The sequence below is a fragment of the Salvia miltiorrhiza genome, chromosome 4, assembly GCF_028751815.1.
Source record: "Salvia miltiorrhiza cultivar Shanhuang (shh) chromosome 4, IMPLAD_Smil_shh, whole genome shotgun sequence".
In the NCBI taxonomy this organism is placed as follows: Eukaryota; Viridiplantae; Streptophyta; class Magnoliopsida; order Lamiales; family Lamiaceae; genus Salvia; species Salvia miltiorrhiza.
In genome coordinates, this window is record NC_080390.1 from 24,358,265 (window position 1) to 24,379,627 (window position 21,363).

At 41.6% G+C, this 21,363-nt stretch overlaps 2 protein-coding genes across 2 annotated transcripts; both read right to left on the minus strand.

Annotated features, from left to right (window-relative positions):
- Positions 1-2,014: 2,014 nt before the first annotated feature.
- Positions 2,015-4,545, minus strand: LOC131019519 (ribulose bisphosphate carboxylase/oxygenase activase 2, chloroplastic-like). The gene is made up of 4 exons (XM_057948065.1): positions 4,117-4,545; positions 3,602-4,027; positions 2,969-3,527; positions 2,015-2,445 (listed from the first exon to the last, which is right to left on the minus strand). Exons 1-4 carry the CDS (start codon positions 4,276-4,278, stop codon positions 2,165-2,167), a joined length of 1,428 nt encoding a protein of 475 aa, XP_057804048.1. The 5' UTR covers positions 4,279-4,545; the 3' UTR covers positions 2,015-2,164.
- A 13,056-nt stretch (positions 4,546-17,601) lies between these two features.
- Positions 17,602-17,991, minus strand: LOC131023188 (uncharacterized). The gene has a single exon (XM_057952734.1). The coding sequence runs from the start codon at positions 17,989-17,991 to the stop codon at positions 17,602-17,604; it is 390 nt and encodes a 129-aa protein (XP_057808717.1).
- Between the last annotated feature and the right edge of the window lie 3,372 nt (positions 17,992-21,363).

The following is a 21,363-nucleotide window of genomic DNA, read 5'->3' on the forward strand; positions in this document are numbered from 1 at the left end:
ACACCTACGTGCAGCTGTTAAATTCATAGGAGCATGTTTAAGATTAATCGTTGTATGATAAATTAATAATAATCCAAGAAACGATCATCGGGCAAACAGAACGTTAATTCAATTTAATATTCCTTCACAGTGACCCTCCGGGACCCAACAATACTCGTCTTCGTCTTGGATGATCATATTGTGCAAAATGATGCACATGAACATGATTTTACTCAACTCCTCCTTCTTCCAAAGATGAGTTGGTCCTTTGATGATTATCCAACGAGCTTGGAGCACGCCAAAAGCTAGTTTGACGGCCGCCGCCTATACTATTAAACTAGTCGCTATAGACTGATGAAGTGCTCAGACGAAGCTTGCTAGTGATGTTTCTTTTCTTCTTAGCGCGGTGTCGGTTCTTCTCCAGCAGTGGCAGAGCAGGGACGAGGCCTTCGACGGAGGTATGGATATTGACGGTAGAGATGAAGGCGGTGGAGATCGCCGGCGGGGGAATTGGGGATACGTGAATGAGGCAGAGTGGCCAAATTTCAATTTTTTGTGCTGAGGGTAAATTTGTGTTTTCACACAAAATTGGTCAAAATTTAAATTTTTTATGTGTGGATAAATTTTAATTTTACTATAACAAAATGGTCAATTTTATATATTGACTTTATATTTAATTGGATATAAAATGAGAATTCTTTTGCATATGAAATTCATTATAATTGTGATAAATTTTATTTATTGTTTAAATTCAATAACTTTACCTTAGTGGCACGTACCATCCTACTTGTTATCTTAAAATTAGGTAACATTATTATATACAAGAGCACATTCAATAAAGATTGGTTTAATTATTGGATAACTCAAAAAGCAATGCTGTTAAAATTAGCCCCGTCCGATGGGTCGTATTAACCCGCCCGAATTTAAGGTTGGTTGGACTCAATAAAATAACGACTCGAAAAAAATTAGGCCAAAAAGCCCGCCCAGACGGCCTGCTGGGCCGACTGGGCTTTGGGGCTAAAAAGCCCGGGGTTTTGGGTTTTTTGGCCTGCCCGATTTTTTAAATTATTAATTTATAATATTTACTTATTTAATTATATATTTTAAAATTTTAAATAAAAAAGAATTAAAAATAGATTCATGTTCAGATTTCACTCTTATGTTAGCTCATTAATTTAAAAGTTTTAGCTTATAAATTAAATATAAAAAATATTATATCTTAAATTAAATACTTGGTATAAATTAATTAACCATATATACATATATAAATATACATACATATATATATATATATTCATATTTCATTCATTTAAATTATTTATTTTTATGAACCCCTTTATGATATAATGAGTATTATCATTTCTCTTTAACATTATCGTGACCGTGAGTTTGCTCAAATACACTTTAATTAGTGCAGTATGAAATGTCAATGTCTATTTGGTAATTTTATAGTTTAAAATGAGTATACAATTCTATTAATTTTGAGTTTGCTTAATATGTTTACTATTAGGACTTTATATTTGTTTAAATACATTGAAGTGTTATTTAAAAAAATTATCTATTATAGGATTTTTATTTATTTTTTGTTGTGTTCTGACTTACAATAGTATGATTTAAAATTTTAATTTTATCTCTAATTATATTTTTGAATTGATGATTTGATTTGATGTTAGTCGATTTAATTTATTTTATCTTTTTAATCATTTTTATAGCAAAAATATATAATTTTTAAAAAATAATATTGGGCAGATTTGGCCCGACCGCCTGCTGGCCCAATAGGAGTTGCTATTTTGAGGTTCGATCATATTCCGGGCCAACCCTGCCCGACCCAGTATAATTTGAAAGTCCAGTGGGCTGGGCCGGGTTGGCCCGACCTAGCCCATTTGACAGCTCTACCAAATAGTAACATTTGATAAATAGATGAAATAAATATTGAAGGCAGAGTGGTGAGTGAGATAATATAGAGTGAAGAACCAAGTGTATAATTAGACAGTCGACAATATATCAGAGAAAGTGATTGGCAGTTGCGATGATATAAGCAAACTCAGGATTTAATTAACGAAACAGTACACAAATTGAAGGGAGAAAAACAAGAAAAAGAAAAGGAAAAGAAGATAGGGAAAAAACAGAATTTGTATAAACAGCAGCAGGTAGGCAGGAACGTGATAATGGGTTGAGAGCTATTCTAGAACTTTCCGGTCTCAATGGCATCCTTGTTAGCTTCGCCGAGAGCAGCATCCTTCAAATATTTGTCAGCCAGCTGCACTCTCTTGACATTGTCTTGCTCTGCGACCAGCATGTTACCGTAGCTCAGCAGCTTCTCCAGCGTCATCTTCGGCTGCTCGAACACCGGCGGCCCGTCCCGAGAGTTCACCAGCTTACGTCCGATGTTCTCCACCCCAATTCCGCTCACCCACTCTCTCACTAGATCGTCATACACTCGCGCCCGAAGAGCACCGAAGAAATCTGAAAGTAAACAGAATAACGTTATTTTACTGCACCTCAAAAAAATGAATTACTCTTTGCTTATAATTTACAACTACGAAGCTTCCTAGTATAATCTAAAGCTAGCCTCATGCTAATTAAGACCAAAACAATACGTTGAACTAAAAAATTACTATTTTCTTTTATTCCTTTTATCTTTACAACAACAAAATAGATACGTTGATAAAGAGTGGACTTATCATTTCAAGATAGTAAAATAACTAGCCACGAATATAAAAATGATAAAAACAGCCATTTCTACTGTTTTATCCCTTAATTCATAATTAAGAGTATGTAGAGTTTTGAATTGCTCTTGAAATAGCTAGGGCGGGCAATTCGCAACTAAAATTAGGTTTAGTTATGAATTTAGTCTTAAATTGGTCAAGTAAAGTCAAAACAGTATAATAAGTCAAAAAGTAGGTATTTTGTAGATTTGCAATATGAAAATGATTATTGTGATGTAAATATTGAAGTGAAGAGAGAATGAATGAATATAGGGTAGTACCGATGGACTGGCCGGGGAAGGTGTCGACGAGTTTGGTGACGCACTCGTCGGAGACGCCGTCGGTACGGAAGATACCCTTGCACACACCGACACGGTCGTCGCGGGTGGGTGCCCAGTAGAACTTCTCCATACGACCGTCACGGATGAGCGGCGCGTAGAGGGTGGAGAAGTCGTTTCCGGTGACGATGATGGGCACGCGGGGGTTCTCCTGCTTGTTGTACATCCCGGGAAGCTGCACGTTGGTGGGGTTGTCGGCGATGTTCATGAGCGTGGCGTTCACCATCTGGTTGTTGACCGTGTACTGGGTGGTGCCGCCCATCCGGCCGGCCCCGGCGTCGAGGTCGTTGATGAAGAGGCAGCACATCTTCCCCTTCTTGATGATGTCCGCCGCCTCCCTGTAGCGCTGCCGGATCAGCTTGGCCGGCTCTCCCGCGTTGCCGCTCTCCAGCTCACCGGCGCTCATCATGATCGGGTTGATCCCCATCTTCCGGAAGACCAGCTCGCACTGGAAGGATTTCCCCTGGCCCTTGCCTCCCCATATACCCAGAATCAACGGAATCTGCAGGTGCCAACATGTGTTTTTTATTATTAATATAATAAGAAGAAAGCATGTGATGAGGTGGGATGAGCAACCTTGATGTTGGGGAGGGTCATGAAGTTCTTGGAGAGGTGGACGACGAGCTTGTCCATGAAGGCGGGGGCGATGTAGAAGCCGTCGAGCTTGTTGTCGAGGTTGTACTCGCGGAGGCCTTGGCTGAGGTACTCGTAGGAGCTGAGGACGGCGTCGTGGGTCCCCATCCCGGTGGGGGCTTGGAACAGGGGGTCCACCATGCCCTTCCCCCTCGTGATGTCCTGCTGGTCGTCCGAGATGTCCTCGCCCAGCCCCTTCCACCTGTCTTCTTTCGTCTGCTTCTTCTCCGACACCTCCTGCTCCTGCGCCACCACTTTCAAGCTCCCGCCCTTGACGCCTTTCACGCTGCCCGCGCCCTTCTTCAGACTCGTTCCCAGGAATGACGAAGTCGGCACTGCGCCTCCTCCGCTCGATCCATTCAAGTTCAACTGCAACCATACCATACATTATTACATTCTCTTAATTTTCATCAACACTTATACTATATATGAAGTAGCTAGATACGATAGTACTGTACCGGTACGCGGTTGACGGCTCCGATGGTCGACACGGCGGCGGCCATTGTGTGATGAAGTTGGAGAGGGTGGTGGTGGTGATTCAATTCAGTGGCTGTGCTATACTTAAGATAGGAGTGAGTTATTATAGTAGGGGGAGTTTGAAGAGAATGCACAAATTTCATACCACATTGGATTGGCCTATCAGTCCCAATTGGCCACACAATCAAGATTGCCTACGTGACACGTGGCGGCCAGGCGGCCGCACGTTGCGTGGGGGTTTCGAAATTGAGGTTAATATTTTTGCTTTACTCTTCTCCACTTAAATTAGGTCATCGTTTAGTTACCACACATGCACCACTCGGAACAATACATCCCTTTGTGGAATTATAGGCTAAGATCAAATTTTTCTCTCTCTCTCTCTCTCTTTTTTTTTTTCAAGAAATTAAAGTTATCCAGTTAATACATGGTTTAGAATCATGAAAAGTATATTTGTTTGTCTTTATTTTGTTGCCTGTGATGGTTCTGCTGCATTATTGGGGTTTTATCTTCTTTTTTTCCCATTCTTGTTAATTTGTGAAATAACAAAGAAAAATTAATTATGTCTACTATTCCTCAGTATATTGCGATGGATAGAGACTCTGAATAATTACAACCTTACATGTCTCTCTTTGCCTTTGGAGTTTTTGTTTCTTCAATAGCGATTAGGCTTATCAGAATTGGACAGTTTCTATTGAACTATTTATTGCAGATTCAAGTTAATTATATATTTTGATTTAAATAATTTTTTCTTCTTCTTAAGAAGATAAAGATCGATGAGCTCATGTCGACCTCTGAGAGAATTTCAAAGTAATATTTAATTGTTGCAGCAAAGTAATGAGGATAGATTGAAGTTTGCATCGTATGATAAATAGTAAACAAACTATATTGTAGGCGAGGAAATGTTGACAATTAATAGGTTAGTTGATGCAGTTCAGAGCAGAAACCGGGATGCAGAGCAGAGCCGAATTTCAGAGGCTGCACAGAGTGAAGATCCGGTGCACGTGCCCGTTGGTCCAGTGACGAGAGCTAGGGCCAAGACGTTCAAGGCTAATTTAATGACGTTGGTGGAGGAAATCTGGAGGCAAGAGCTGAAAAGGTCAATTGGAGAAGGACCGACGAATCAGAGCTCAAAGGTGGTAAACCTTATTGCTTACCGAGCCGAACCACCAGAGAAGTCTCGATTCCTCTGGCTTTGCCAGAACAGCGGAATCATGTCGTCCAGAGAAGACTCGATTCCTCTGGCTTCGCCAGAGCAGCGGAACCACGCCGTCAGAGAAGACTCGATTCCTCTGGCTTTGCCATAGCAGCGGAACCACGCCGTCAGCGAAGACTCGATTCCTCTGGCTTTGCCAGAGCAGCGGAATCACGCCGTCAGCGAAGAACTCGATTATGCTGGCTTTGCCAGAGCATCGGGATCGTGACACCTGAGAAGACTTGATTCCTCTGGCTTTGCCAGAGCAGCGGAATCAATCCGTCCAAGAAGACTTGATTCCTCTGGCGTTGCCCGAGCAGAGGAATCATTCCACCAGAGCAGACTTGTTTCCTCTGCGTTTTCCAGAGCAGATGGGTTTCTCGCTGGATTTTCTTTTGACTTGCTGAACAAGTTCCGTTATTTCTTTTTTTCTGTTTATTTCCTTTTTACGTAGGGTTTTCTGTTTCCCTATAAATAGGGATGTTATGTGTTGGACAAAGGCAGACCATTTTGATATTATAACAGTGAGTTTAATTCTCTCTCGAGTTTCGAATTCTTCTTGATAAACAAGGATTCAACCTATCGACGAATCGACGAGATCTTCATCCCTCGTCGTGTGTCATTCAGCGTCTCCGAGTTCCTGCGTCAAATGCACGTTGGGGTTTAGGGAGTTATTCGCCTAGATCATTTCGTGGTTTAGATTAAGGGGTTTTGAGGCATTCCGTCCTTTATCTGTAATTTCAATTTGTTCCGTTCAATTTCAGTCTTCCGCTTACAAATCAAATAGATCGGTGATTTCCATATCTTTCACGTTATTGTTGTGTTTTCCGGTGAAACTCCATAATCACCGGCCTCGTTCATATCATCTGGTATCAGTTTCCGGGTTTCATAAGGGTTACGCTATCTATATATTTACAAAAAAAAAAAAAACAGAGCACAATCAAAACGATCTGTCGAACACAAAAAGACGAAAGCAGTACGTATTAAATTTGTGTTTACCCATATCGGATTTTCTTGTCTCTTACCCCGTTGTGTTTTCCTTAATTCTTTGGGTTCACTCGCTAGTTGTGGTATTTGTGTTTTCTGCGTAGCACAGATTTTGGGTTCCAGTCTGCGTTTATGCGTCTATCTTTTCTTTGTCGAGTCCTATCTTATCTGTGTATTTGTTGTGGTTCTTGTGAGGCGTGACATCGAGTGCTCTCGTCGAGTGCGCTTGTTGATCTCGTTGTGCCGTTGGTTTGTGAATCCCATTGGTAGATTGAGGGAATTTGATTCTTTGACAGAGAATTTGAGCGGAAAAAGGCAAGAGTGGTGAGATTAGTAGAGGGTAAAAGCCTTGAATTGTGTGGATACACGAGAGCTGAGTGCTTTCATCTTGAGTGATACACGAGTGTTGGTGAGGTGGTGAGGTCCTTTCATTTTTTTGTTGTTTCACTAACGTTTCTTGTTTTCTGTCCGTGTTGTTATGTCTAAGCAAGCTGAACAGGGTATAGACTTGAGCGATAGCCCTGTTATGGATCCACAGTTCAAACTAGTGATGGAGGCTCTTCGCTCCGAGTTTGGCAGGATGCTACATTCCGAACTCGAGGGCGTGTACGACAAGATTGAATTGCTGGAACAGTCCCATTCTCGAGAACCCAATTTCACACGAGGAGGCAGACGCGGGCGAGGAGGCCGTGGTGGTGGCGGATGACGATTCCACCGTCAGTATGAGGAGCATGTCGATGATACCGGATTTGAGGATGAGGACGACGATGGCAGAGCGTGGCAGGACAACAATCTGGGCAACATCAAGATGAACATTCCGCCCTTCCACGGGAAGAATGACCCCGAATTGTATCTTGATTGGGAGAGAAAGGTGGAACTTATGTTCGATTGCCACACCTATTCGGAACTCAAGAAGGTGAAGTTGGCAGCGGTTGAGTTCTCAGATTATGCACTTGTTTGGTGGGATCAGCTGGTGACGAGTAGGAGAAGAAACAATGAGACATCTATTCAAACTTGGCAGGAGATGAAGGTTGTGATGCGGAAACGTTTTGTGCCAACTCATTACTACCGCGAGCTTTTCAACAAGTTGCAGACCTTGAGGCAGGGCAGTCGGAGTGTGGATGAGTATTATAAGGAGATGGAGGTTGCCATGATTCGAGCCAATGTGGAGGAGGAGCGAGAGGCGACCATGGCCAGATTCTTGGCTGGTTTGCATTGGGATATTCGTGATAAGGTGGAGTTGCAGCACTACGTTGAGTTGGAGGACATGGTCCACATGGCCATCAAGATCGAGACTCAACTCAAGCGGAGGAGCAACAACAGCAGCAACCAGCGCCAGAGTCAGGGCAAGTGGCGGTCTTCGCAACCAATTGCTAGCTGTTCGTCGTCCCGAGGGACCCCTTGGCAGAAGGAAGCACCGCCGCGAGAGGAGAAAAAGCAGTTTGTTCGGTCCCGACCAGAGGGATCCGGTGCAGCGAATCAGGGCAGTCCAGCCGTTGCCGATGGTCGAAATCGAGATAAGAAGTGTTTCAAGTGCCAAGGCTTCGGGCATATTATGAGTGACTGTCCGAACAGGAGAATCATGATCATGCGAGATGACGGCGAAGTTGTGACGGATGGTGATGACACCGATCCTGACATGCCGAAGTTGGAGGATATAGATGATGCCGCTGATGAGGAGGAGTGTGAGGAGATTTTCGCGCCCAATGGACAACTTTTTGTCGCTAGGAGAGCCTTGAGTGTCCAAACTCCACCCCCGGAGCGCGAGCAGAGGGAGAATCTTTTTTACACGAGGTGTCTTGTTCAAGACAAGGTATGTAGTGTGATCATTGATGGCGGGAGTTGCACGAATGTGGCTGGTAGAGCCATGGTTGCGAGATTAGGGCTGACCACGGAGAAGCATTCCAAGCCGTATCGCTTGCAGTGGCTAAATAAGATAGGCATCATCAGAGTGACGAAGCAAGTGAAGATTCCATTTCGCATTGGGACGTATGAGGACGCGATGTGATCCCTATGCAAGCGAGCCACATTCTGTTGGGGCGACCGTGGCAGTTTGATCGCCGTGCCATTCATGATGGCTTCACCAACAAATACTCATTTACCTACAAGCAGAAAAAGGTTTCGCTTATTCCCTCTTACTCCTACACAAGTTTATGAGGATCAAGTGCAACTGCAACGGGAGGCGGACAACCTAAAGTCCAAGGAGCAGCCCGTGGAGAAGAAGGAGCAGGGGTTGAGTCATAAGTCCTTTCTTGCTAAGGCTAGTGATTTAAAGTGGTGTGTTCAAGCGGAGAGGCCGATCTTGCTGTTGCGATATCAGGAGACTTTGCTTATGACTAACGATCTCTCTTCTCTACCCCCTTCTATTCGTGTTGTGTTGCAGGAGTTTGTTGATGTTTTCCCCGACGATACACCTACCGGCTTACCACCACTTCGAGGGATTGAGCATCAGATTGACTTTGTGCCCGGCGTTACACTGCCAAACAGACCAGCTTACCGCACCAATCCGGAGGAGACGAAGGAGTTGGAGAGGCAAATTGGCGAGTTGTTGGCCAAAGGGCATGTGAGGGAAAGTTTGAGCCCTTGTGCGGTACTAGTGCTCCTTGTACCAAAGAAGGACTCGTCGTGGAGGATGTGCTGTGATTGCCGAGCTATCAATAACATCACGGTAAAATATCGCCATCCCATTCCTCGTTTAGATGATATGCTCGATGAATTACATGGTTCTTGTGTCTTTTCTAAGATTGATTTGCGTAGTGGATATCATCAGATTAGGATTAAGGAAGGTGATGAATGGAAAACTGCTTTTAAGACAAAACTTGGTTTGTATGAGTGGTTAGTTATGCCTTTTGGTTTGACTAATGCGCCTAGTACTTTCATGCGTCTTATGAATCATGTTTTGCGTGCTTTCATTGGCCGATTTGTGGTTGTTTACTTCGATGATATCCTCATTTATAGCCAGCATTTTGATGAGCATGTTGATCATTTGAGATCTGTTATGGACGTACTCCGAAAAGAAAAGTTGTTTGCTAACCTTAAGAAGTGCATTTTTGCTACGGACAAGCTTGTGTTTTCTTGGTTTTGTTGTTAGTGCACAGGGTGTACAGGTTGATGAGGAGAAGATACGAGCTATCCAAGAGTGACCAACGCCGAAGAACATCGCAGCAGTTCGAAGCTTTCATGGTCTTGCTAGCTTCTATAGGCGATTCGTGCCTCACTTCAGCAGTGTTGCCGCACCTTTGACGGAAGTCATCAAGAAGAATGTGGAGTTTAAATGGGGCAAGGCGCAAGAGGATGCATTTCAGCAGTTAAAATACAAATTGACCCACGCCCCGGTATTATCTCTTCCAAATTTCTCCAAATCTTTTGAGATTGAATGTGATGCTTCTGGTGTTGGTATTGGTGCAGTGTTGATGCAAGAGACCCATTGCGTATTTCAGCGAGAAGCTAAACAGGGCGACGTTGAGTTATCCCACGTATGATAAGGAGCTGTACGCACTGGTGAGAGCTTTGCAAACGTGGCAGCACTACTTGTGGCCCAACGAGTTTGTCATTCACACGGATCATGAGTCATTGAAACACTTGAAAGGGCAGCACAAGTTGAACAAGCGGCATGCGAGGTGGATGGAGTTCATTGAGACGTTTCCCTACGTCATCAAATATAAGCAAGGTAAAGAGAATGTGGTGGCTGATGCACTGTCTAGGAGGTATGCCTTGATTTCTACTTTAGATGCTAAGTTGCTTGGTTTTGAGTGTGTCAAGAGTTTGTATGCGAGTGATGCTGATTTTGGTGAGATTTATCTAGCATGTGCGCGAGCTGCTAGTGGAGAGTATTTTAGGCATGATGATTTTCTTTTTAGGAGGAATAAGTTATGTGTGCCTCAATGTTCTTTACGTGAGTTGTTATTGCTTGAGTCTCATGGTGGGGGTTTGATGGGACACTTTGGAATTGCTAAGACTTTGGCTGTTCTGCATGAGCATTTCTTTTGGCCTCATATGAAACGTGATGTTGAGAGAATTTGTGGTCGATGTGTTACATGTAAACAAGCTAAGTCTAGGGTGAGCTCCCATGGTTTGTATACTCCTTTTCCTATTCCTAACGCACATTTGATTGATATTTCTATGGATTTTGTGTTAGGATTGCCTAGGACTAAGCGTGGTCGGGATTTCATCTTTGTGGTTATTGATCGTTTTTCTAAGATGGCACATTTATCCCTTGTCATAAATCTGATGATGCATCTCATGTAGCTGATCTATTCTTTCGCGAGATTGTTAGATTGCATGGCATGCCTAGGACTATTGTTTCTGATCGGGATTCCAAGTTCTTGAGCTATTTTTGGAAGACCTTGTGGTGTAAGTTGGGTACTAAACTTTTGTTTTCTACTACTTGTCATCCACAGACTGATGGTCAAACAGAGGTAGTGAATAGGACTTTATCTACTTTACTTCGAGCCATTATTCAAAAGAACATTAAATCGTGGAAAGAGTGTCTCCCTCATGTGGAATTCACTTATAACCGTGCTGTTCATTCTGCTACTCAATTTTCTCCATTTGAAATCGTGTATGGATTTAATCCTCTGACACCTTTGGATTTGACTCCGTTACCCGAGATTGAGCAGGTTAACATGGATGGCCAGAACAGAGCTGACTTCGTGAAGCAGATCCATGAACGTGCCAGAGCCAACATTGAGCGCCGCACGCGGCAGTATGCTGAGCAGGCTAATCGAGGTCGTCGCAAAGTGCTGTTTGAGCCCGGTGATTGGGTTTGGCTGCACATGCGTAAGGAAAGATTTCCAGAGCAGCGGCGTTCCAAGTTACTTCCTCGGGGCGATGGCCCATTTCAAGTATTGGAACAGATCAATGATAATGCCTACAAACTCGATTTACCCGGTGAGTATAATGTGAGCGCTACATTCAATGTTACTGACTTAAGTCCCTTTGATGTAGGCGACGCTGTGGATTTGAGGACAAATCCTTTTCAAGAGAGGGGGAATGATGCAGTTCAGAGCAGAAACCGGGATGCAGAGCAGAGCCGAATTTCAGAGGCTGCACAGAGTGAAGATCCGATGCACGTGCCCGTTGGTTCAAGGCTAATTTAATGACGTTGGTGGAGGAAATCTGGAGGCAAGAGCTGAAAAGGCCAATTGGAGAAGGACCGACGGATCAGAGCTCAAAGGTGGTAAACCTTATTGCTTACCGAGCCGAACCACCAGAGAAGTCTCGATTCCTCTGGCTTTGCCAGAACAACGGAATCATGCCGTCCAGAGAAGACTCGATTCCTCTGGCTTCGCCAGAGCAGCAGAACCACGCCGTCAGAGAAGACTCGATTCCTCTGGCTTTGACAGAGCAGCGGAATCACGCCGTCAGCGAAGAACTCGATTATGCTGGCTTTGCCAGAGCATCGGGATCGTGACACCTGAGAAGACTTGATTCCTCTGGCTTTGCCAGAGCAGCGGAATCATTCCGTCCAAGAAGACTTGATTCCTCTGGCGTTGCCCGAGCAGAGGAATCATTCCACCAGAGCAGACCTTGTTTCCTCTGCGTTTTCCAGAGCAGATGGGTTTCTCGCTGGATTTTCTTTTGACTTGCTGAACAAGTTCCGTTATTTCTTTTTTTCTGTTTATTTCCTTTTTACGTAGGGTTTTCTGTTTCCCTATAAATAGGGATGTTATGTGTTGGACAAAGGCAGACCATTTTGATATTATAACAGTGAGTTTAATTCTCTCTCAAGTTTCGAATTCTTCTTGATAAACAAGGATTCAACCTATCGACGAATCGACGAGATCTTCATCCCTCGCCGTGTGTCATTCAGCGTCTCCGAGTTCCTGCGTCAAATGCACGTTGGGGTTTAGGGAATTATTCGCCTAGATCATTTCGTGGTTTAGATTCAGGGGTTTTGAGACATTCCATTCTTTATCTGTAATTTCAATTTGTTCCGTTCAATTTCAGTCTTCCGCTTACAAATCAAATAGATCGGTGATTTCCATATCTTTCACGTTATTGTTGTGTTTTCCGGTGAAACTCCATAATCACCGGCCTCGTTCATATCATTAGTAGACTAAAAAAAGAAAAAATAAACTTTACTTACAATTGATTGTCGTATTCCATTAAATACTAAAAATCAATAGACAACTAAATTAATATTGTTGGTAGAATAAATTTTCATGGTTTCTGCCCTTAAATATGTTATTATATGACTTTATTTCACCTATATTTATCAATATTCACCCAATGAGTACATTATCCCCAATATTTATATGGCATTGAATTTATGGTGATTGCTGCAGAGCAAGCGTTGAATTTGTTAGTTTTCAACGAAGAACAACGGCTGCAACTTTAATGACGATAGACAAGAATAAATTGAGAAAAAAATAATTAAAGACAAAAGATTTACGAAAGATTTACTTGGTTCGGTAACTGAAACTCCGTCCGTTTTTCTCATATATACACAAATGCTGAACTGTGATCTTACAAAATCTATTTTCTGAAAGGTATTTTAATGGACTAGATTAGTTATTAGTTGGACTATTGAACTAATTAATTGTAGATAAAAGAAAAGTCCAGCCTATTAACCTAGGGTTAGGAGGCGGTTATTATTCCTATAAGAATAAGAATATATTTCTTTTGTCAGACATGACACAATCCTATAAGAATAAGAATATATTTCTTTTGTCAGACACGACACAAGAGAGAAAACACTGTGACTATATATTCAATCAGGTAGTGGATTCAACTGGAGGAAACGTCAGAATCGTTCTACCACACAACAAGTAAGTTATTCTAATTGTTGTGTGTTTAATGTCTACACATGAATATAATTATAAATTTAGATCTTATCATTGATTGTATTTCCGCTGCATATCATTAGACGATGTCAAGGATTTCTAACAGTGGTATTAGAGCTCGGGACTCAATATATAATTGATATTATGTTTTAATTAATTATGGGTTAATTGATTTTGATTTTAGAAATCTGTTTTCGAAAATTAAATTGAGAATTTGATTTTGGATATTGTGATTTGGAATTGAGAAATTGAATTGGGAATTTTCAATTCTGGGCAACGTGTTCTTCATAATTTTGAAACTTCGATTTCGAAAACTTGCTGCATCTATCGTTCACGTCGGATCACTCCGATCGCTGCTGGGCGGCGGGGGCTAATATGTTGAAGGGTCCGAAAATTTGATGCAGGCGACGGGTGGATCGGGGCTTGCCGTTGTGCTGCGACCTACCATCTGTTACTGATTGCGTCGCACCGCTTCGCGACTCCGAGCCTACGCCCGCTGCCTCTCTGTAACAGTCCCTCCGGCGCGGTTTTGGACACCGGCGCGGGAGGCGACTGCTGCTAAAAGAACTTGCACAGTCAGACCCTTAGAGGGGCGGCGACGACGTCGATGTGTGCAGCGGCGAGGAGACCTTTGCTGCTGCTCCCTTAACCCCCCCACCGACGCGGTTCTTGGAAGCCGTCTCGTCGGCGGCTGGAGATGGAGATGACCGGCGAAGGCGTGCCTTAGCCGGACGTCGCAACCATCCTCCAGCATGGCTCTGGCGACGGCGGGCTGACTGGAAAGGGGGCGGCGGCAGGCTGACGGAAGAAGAAAGCAGCAACGGCTGCTGTTGCTTGCTGCAAAAGCAGATCCAAACCCTTAATGGGTTTTGGGCCGTGAATTCTTGGGCCTGGGGCTGGGCTTGTGTTACTTCTGCTAGGCCTGCAATTTTTTTTTTAATAAATGGCCCTTTTGGGCTAAAACAGATTGTATTAAAAAAAAAGACCTTTTATTAATTTAGAATTAATACTTAATATCCCAATTTCAGAATTAATTTATTAATTAGATTAATAAATTTATTTATTTATTTATTTATTTATTTATTATTATTATTAATTTTCAATTTATAATAATAGAAATAAATTTATAAATTGATTAATCCATATTTAATTAGAGAATAAAATATTAATTTGATTAATGATTTTATTCGTAGAGATTTTGTGCCTTTATGTGATAAGCATGCTATTTGATTTCATGCTTATTATTTTACTATAGTAGTAAGAGATCGCTTTTATTTTTGGGTAGGCGGCGCCCAATATATGTAGTCCGCTTTGCTATTCATGGGTAGGCGGCGCCCGATAATTATTTTGCTATTTAATATTGGATATTAAATATAAGCAATTAGTATCACATGCTAAATCCCCATTAAATATAAGTCTTTGTGTAAGCACAAAACGCGTTGTCCATCATAATTGTTTGAGTACCTAACCTTTTCGATCAAGAGTATTTACACCCAAGTGTTTGCTCTAATCTACAAGGCCAAGGCTCATTCGTAGGTTGGCACCGTGTGATGTGGTTGACTTGCTTGATCATTTGTGCATATTAATTAGATTAATCAACCGAGAATTGCAAAATTGTTGTTGTAATTGGCTTAGAGGCCTACTAAGTGATATTATTGCAGTCATCAGCCCAGGCAGAGGCTGCATAATATTGACTTAGATCTCGGACCACTAAGATTTATATAGTTTATAAATCCGTATTTTATATTGGGGGCGTAAAATATGTCAAAAAAATTAGTGGGAGCTAATAAATACGATAGCCCATTGTTTGATTGGTGATACAATGTGATCATAGTTTACTCTTTCTAATTTGCTTTTCTTTATTTATTGATCAGATATTATGTCGAATTTGTCGCTAAAGTGTTTGATGGAAACTAACAAGTTGATTGGGTCAAACTTCACGAATTGGTTCCGTTGCTTGCGTCTGGTCTTAATACTAGAAAAGATTGAGTACGTCTTGGACGACCCAATTTCTGTGATTCCCGACAAGAATTCTGCAGAGTATGCTTCGTTTGACGAAGCTGCTCACAAGAAGCATGTTGAGGATGCAACTACGACTCAGTGTGTAATGTTAACTTCAATGAATACGGAGTTACAGAGGCAACACAAACACATGTTCCCTCATGAAATGCTAAAACACTTGAAGAGTTTGTATGCTTCGGATCTCTTCAAGTGTAAGCTTCATGATGGGGTCAAGTTTCTGATCATGTACTGAAGATGATCGAGTTGATTGAGAGGTTGAGATCGATTGGAACGATACTACCCCCTACTGTCTCTGTCAATCTGATTTTGCAGTCATTGCCTGCCTCATTTGCAAACTTGATTGTGAACTTCAATATGAATGGCACGAAGGCAACTCTGGCTGAGCTTCACAACATGTTGAAGACCTACAAGTCTACCACTTCTAAAGGCAAATCTGTGCTCATGGTGAGCTCTACTTCTACATCTTCCAAGAAGAAGAACAAGCAGAAGAAAAAGCAGAAGAAAGCATTTGATGCTAGAATTTAAAGCCTAAAGGTGAAGGGACTCATAAAAAGTCGAAGTTGCCAAGGGATGAGTGGCTATTCTGTCATGAAAAGGGGCACTGAAAGAGAGACTGCCCGAAATACAAGGCACAAGGTGCATCGGGTATGAGCTCAGGTATGTTTGTTATTGAGATAAACATGTCTATTAACAATTCACATTAATCCTGGGTATTAGATACAGCATGTGGCTCACACATTTGTAATAACGTGCATGGTCTAAGTGAAACTAGGAAAGTGATGCCCGGGGAAGTCGATCTACGCGTGGAAAATGGAGCAAGAGTTGCTGCTTAACGCGTGGAAACTTATAGATTAGATCTTACTTCGGGAAATAGACTAGTTTTAAGTAATTGTTACTTCGTTCCTTCTATTTCTAAGAATATTATTTCCATTCCGATGTTAGACGTTGAAGGTTTTTCCTTCCATTTTGCAAACAGTAGATGCTCATTTTCACTTAATAGATTGTTTTATGGAAGTGTCTCTCTTTTGAATGGTTTATATTATCTTGAATGTGAAAGAAGTGTTCTCAATATACAAAACAAACGACCTAGGTTGAGTAATACAAATAATGCTACTTATCTTTGACATTGTAGACTTGGTCATATCAATGAGAATAGGATAGCAAGAATGAGAAAGTTAAACTATCACCCATAATTTGACTTTGAGTCATACAGTGCTTGTGAATCTTGTCTCAAAGGAAAGATGACTAAGAAACCTTTTTCTGGGAAGGGGTTATGAGCCAAAGACTTGCTAGAACTGATTCACACAGATGTGTGTGGGCTGTCCCCTACACAAGCAAGAGTTATGAGATATCCACCTCTTACTTGTGTAGGGAATGGTCCGCATACATCTGTGTGAATCAGTTCTAGCAAGTCTTTGGCTCGTAACTCCTTCCCAGAAAAAAGTTTCTTAGTCATCTTTCCTTTGAGACAAGATTCACAAGTACCATATGACTCAAGGTCAAATGATTTGAGATAGTCTAACTTTCTCAATCTTGCTATCCAGTTCTCATTTATATGACCAAGTCTACAATGTCAAAGATAAGTAGTATTATTCGTATTACTTAGCTTAGGTCGTTTGTTTTGTATATTGAGAACACTTTTTCACATTCAAGAAAATATAAACCATTCAAAAGAGAGGCACTTCCATAAAACAATCCATTAAATGAAAACGAGCATCTACTGTTTCTAAAATGGAAGGAAAAACCTTCAATGTCTAACATTGGAATGAAAATAATATTCTTAGAAATAGAAGGAACGAAGTAACAATTACTTAAAACTAGTCTATTTCCCGAAGGAAGATCTAATCTATAAGTTTCCACGCATTCTGCAGCAACTCTTGCTCCATTTTCCACGCGTAGATCGACTTCCCCGGGCATCACTTTCCTAGTTTCACTTAGACCCTGCACGTTATTACAAATGTGTGAGCCACAAGCTGTATCTAATACCCAGGATTGTGAATTGTTAATAGACATGTTTATCTCAATAACAAACATACCTGAGCTCATACCCGATGCACATTGTGCCTTGTATTTCGGGCAGTCTCTCTTTCAGTGCCCCTTTTCATGACAGAATAGGCACTCATCCCTTGGCAACTTCGACTTTTTATGAGTCCCTTCACCTTTAGGCTTTAAATTCTAGCATCAAATGCTTTCTTCTGCCTTTTCTTCTACTTGTTCTTCTTCTTGGAAGATGTAGAAGTAGAGCTCACCATGAGCACAGATTTGCCTTTAGAAGTGGTAGACTTGTAGGTCTTCAACATGTTGTGAAGCTCAGCCAGAGTTGCCTTCGTGCCATTCATATTGAAGTTCACAATGAAGTTTTCAAATGAGGCAGGCAATAACTGCAAAATCAGATTGACAGAGACATTAAGGGGTAGTGCCGTTTCAATCGATCCCAACCTCTCAATCAACCCGATCATCTTTAGTACATGATTAGAAACCTAACCCCCATCATGAAGCTTACACCTAAAGAGATCTCGGAGTATCTCATACTCCATGGTCTGAGCTTCCGAAGCATACAGACTCTTCAAGTGTTTTAGCATTTCACGAGAGAACATGTGTTCGTGTTGCCTCTGTAACTCCGCATTCATTAAAGTCAACATTACACACTGAGCCGTAGTTGCATCCTCAACATGCTTCTTGTGAGAAGCTCCGTCAAACGAAGCATACTCTGCAGAATTCTTGTCAGGAATCACAGAGATTGAAACGTCCAAGACGTACTCAATCTTTTCTAGCCTTAAGACCAGTTGCAAGCAACAGAGCCAATCCGTGAAGTTTGACCCAGTCAACTTGTTTGTTTCCATCAAACACTTTAGTGACAAATTCGACATAATATCTGATCAATAAATAAAGAAAAGCAAATTAGTAAGAGTAAACTATGATCACATTGTATCACCAATCAAACAATGGGCTATCGTATTGATTAGCTCCCACTAATTTTTGACATATCTTGCGACCCCAACGTAAAACATGGATTTATAAGTTATATAAATCTTAGTGGTCCAAGATCTAAGTCAATATTATGTAGCCTCTGCTTTGTTGATGACTACAATAATATCACTTAGTAGGCCTATAAGCCAATTGCAACAACAATTTTGCAATTCTTGGTTGATTAATCCAATTAATCTGCATCCTTAAATCATTCTTGGTCGCTTTGCGTTCCAAAATAATTTAAGTCAACCCCATCACACGGTGCCAATCTATGAATGAGACTTGGCCTTGTCGATTTAGAGATTACAATTTTATGTAAATACTCTTGGACGAAAAGGTTAGGCACTCAAACAATTAAGATAGACGATGCGTTTTGTGCTTACACAAATACTTATATTTAATGGGGATTTAGCATGTGATACTCATTGCTTAAATTTAATATCCAATATTAAATAGCAAAACAATTACTGGGTGCCGCCTACCCAGGCATATAAAATGCGGACCACACATATTGGGCGCCGCCTACCCACACATATAAAAAACGGACTATATATACTGGGCGCCGCCTACACAAGAATAAAAGCGGACTCTTACTACTATAGTAAAATAATAAGCATAAAATCAAATAGCATAAAGGCACAAAATCTCTACGAATAAAATCATTAATCAAATTAATATTTTATTCTCTAATTAAATATAGGTTAATCAATTTATGTTAATTCTAAATTAATATAAATTTCCTTCTATTATTATTAATTCAAAATTAATAATAATAATTTAAATTTATTAATCTAATTAATCAATTAATTCTACAATTGGGATTCAATTATTAATTCAAAATTAATAAAAGATTTTTTTTAAAAAAATAAACTATTACTGCCCAATTTGGGCCATTTATTAAAACAGGCCCACCCCCTTTTAATGAATCATATTCGCAGCCCACAGAAGGTCAACAACAGCAGCCCACTTAATCAAATAAACAGGCCCAGACCGGGCCCAAACACTTAACAGCCCAAATTCAATTTTCAGCAACAAGGGTTTGAGAAAAGGATTTGCAGCAGCAACCGCCTCCCTCCAATTCCCGTGAGCCCGTCGCCGTTGCCGGATCCGCGACGCCAACGACGTTGATGAGGAGTAAAGATCTCATCAGCCATCCTATTCTAGACAAGGATCAGCAGCGCTGACTTAGGCCCCAAACATACTTGATTCAAAGAGCATAGATGCACCATATGATGGTCAAAGTAAGTCAGCAGCGCAGACTCAAGTCTGCGCAGAATAGAAGAGACGGCTTGGTCCCAAGATAACACGCGGAAAGGATTCAAAGAAAAAGACATCTTCAGTGAAAGTAAGGATAAGAAGAGCTGCGCAGACAAGACTAGAAGGCAACACATGAGGGGACCGATTATGCCTTATTTAAAGGACATCGCAGACGAAGGACCGTCCCATCTAAGACGGTGCTGACATAGGCCCATCCTATTTTAGGCGGCGTAGACAAAAGTTCGTCTCGATCAAGTCGACACAGCTGAAGGCTCGCCTCAATAAAGTCGGCGCAGACGAAGAATGAAAGCAACCAACGCCGAAAGCTCGGAAAGACCACATGTTCAACATAAAGCTGCAAAGTAGTTAGGAAAGTTTGTTAGAAGATAGAGAATCATTCACGTACACCGCCTGTGGAGAACGTGAATGACCTGTAAGGTCTCTTTTACCCCTTGCCCTAATGAAACTCTATAAATACCCCTTGTAACTCATTATAATAGACACGAAAAACTACTTTAAGGAATTCATCTGCAAGTTTCAAGCAAGTTTTCTCTCATATCGCTACACAGGTTGATCCGATCTCCTTTTCCGACTTGTTTAGATCTAGGTTTGAGTGTTGAGCTTCACCAGACGTTACACGGCCTCGCCTGAAGAAGTCCGCTGGTCGTCAGCATGCTGGAGTCCAAGCCCACATCGAGGGGAGGCATTTTCTGAGGAGAAAGCAGCGGTGCTCTCGCCGCGAGCGCACACGTCCGCCGCGCGAGACCACCGCCAGTGCGACGCCTCTTGCGCCATCTCGCCACCAACACACCACCACGCCGTCGTCTTTCACCACCGAACTCCAAGCCCGAGGGAGCGGGTTCGTTACAGAGGGGCAGCAGTGAAGTAATATTAAATTTAATTAATACTCGATTTGTCCGAGGATCGTCTCTTGGATTATCTTAATTCGCCATACATCGATTAAACCTAGCATGCTCCTATTAATTTAAGTGCTGCACCTTGGAGTTAGAATCACTTAGAATCACTTACTTGTGAATTGAACGCAGAGGCTGTTGACGATTGAATCTCCAATTCGTCACTGAACAGGTCAGCCAACTTCAACGCTCCGTTTGACCCCTCAAACGACCTCCAATCGTATTTTGTGCAGAAATACGACTTCTTCGTCTTCGAAAGAGCTTTCGTGGCATCCTGTTTCACCTCAATCGGAGTTCTGTAGAGGAAGTTATGGCTGTTTTTCGGAGACTGCCAGAACTTGGTTTCCTGCGAAAAACTGACTCCAGCTCAGATCTTCTGAACTGTATCCCGCTCAATTCCCAACGTTGGATGGACAACGAACTATGAGAACTCGGAGAATTCGACCACCTACAAAACGGCGCCCCCTATTGCTCTCTCTAAAACCCTGATTTTTGTGTGTCTTATCCTGAGAGCAGATAGTTGTATTTATAGACAAAACACAGCCCTAGAGCTCCAATAACTGTAGTGGGCGAATTTTACTCCTACTGGGCTCAGGAGACTTTGGGCCAGTCCAGGGATCAGATACAAGGAATAAAGATGGGTCTTTAATGAATTAATTCTTATGATCAGCCCAGATCATAATTAATTCATAAGTATTAATTCATTCCACTAGAGAATCAATACTGACTTACCCCTTTATTACCGGTGATGAGTCGGGGCTTGTATTTAGACTTATTAAATCTCCGTATTTAAAATATCCGACATCCATTAATTAATTAAAGCTCTGGCAGCTTATGTTAATTAATCTCTTTGTAATCCTTAAGTAGTACCACTCAACCCTTATTATTACGCCTGAACTTAATCAACCTGCAGGGTTTAACACAATAAACCTTTTGAGCTTCTTAAGGGGATGTCATTATCCTATACCGGATACGGGTACTAATACAGATAACAAATATCATATATTAACTTCTATCACCCAAGATACAGAGTACTCAAGTTAATATATAACTCTCACCCATAGTAAATCAAAGTGATGCACGAATCAACATATATATCTA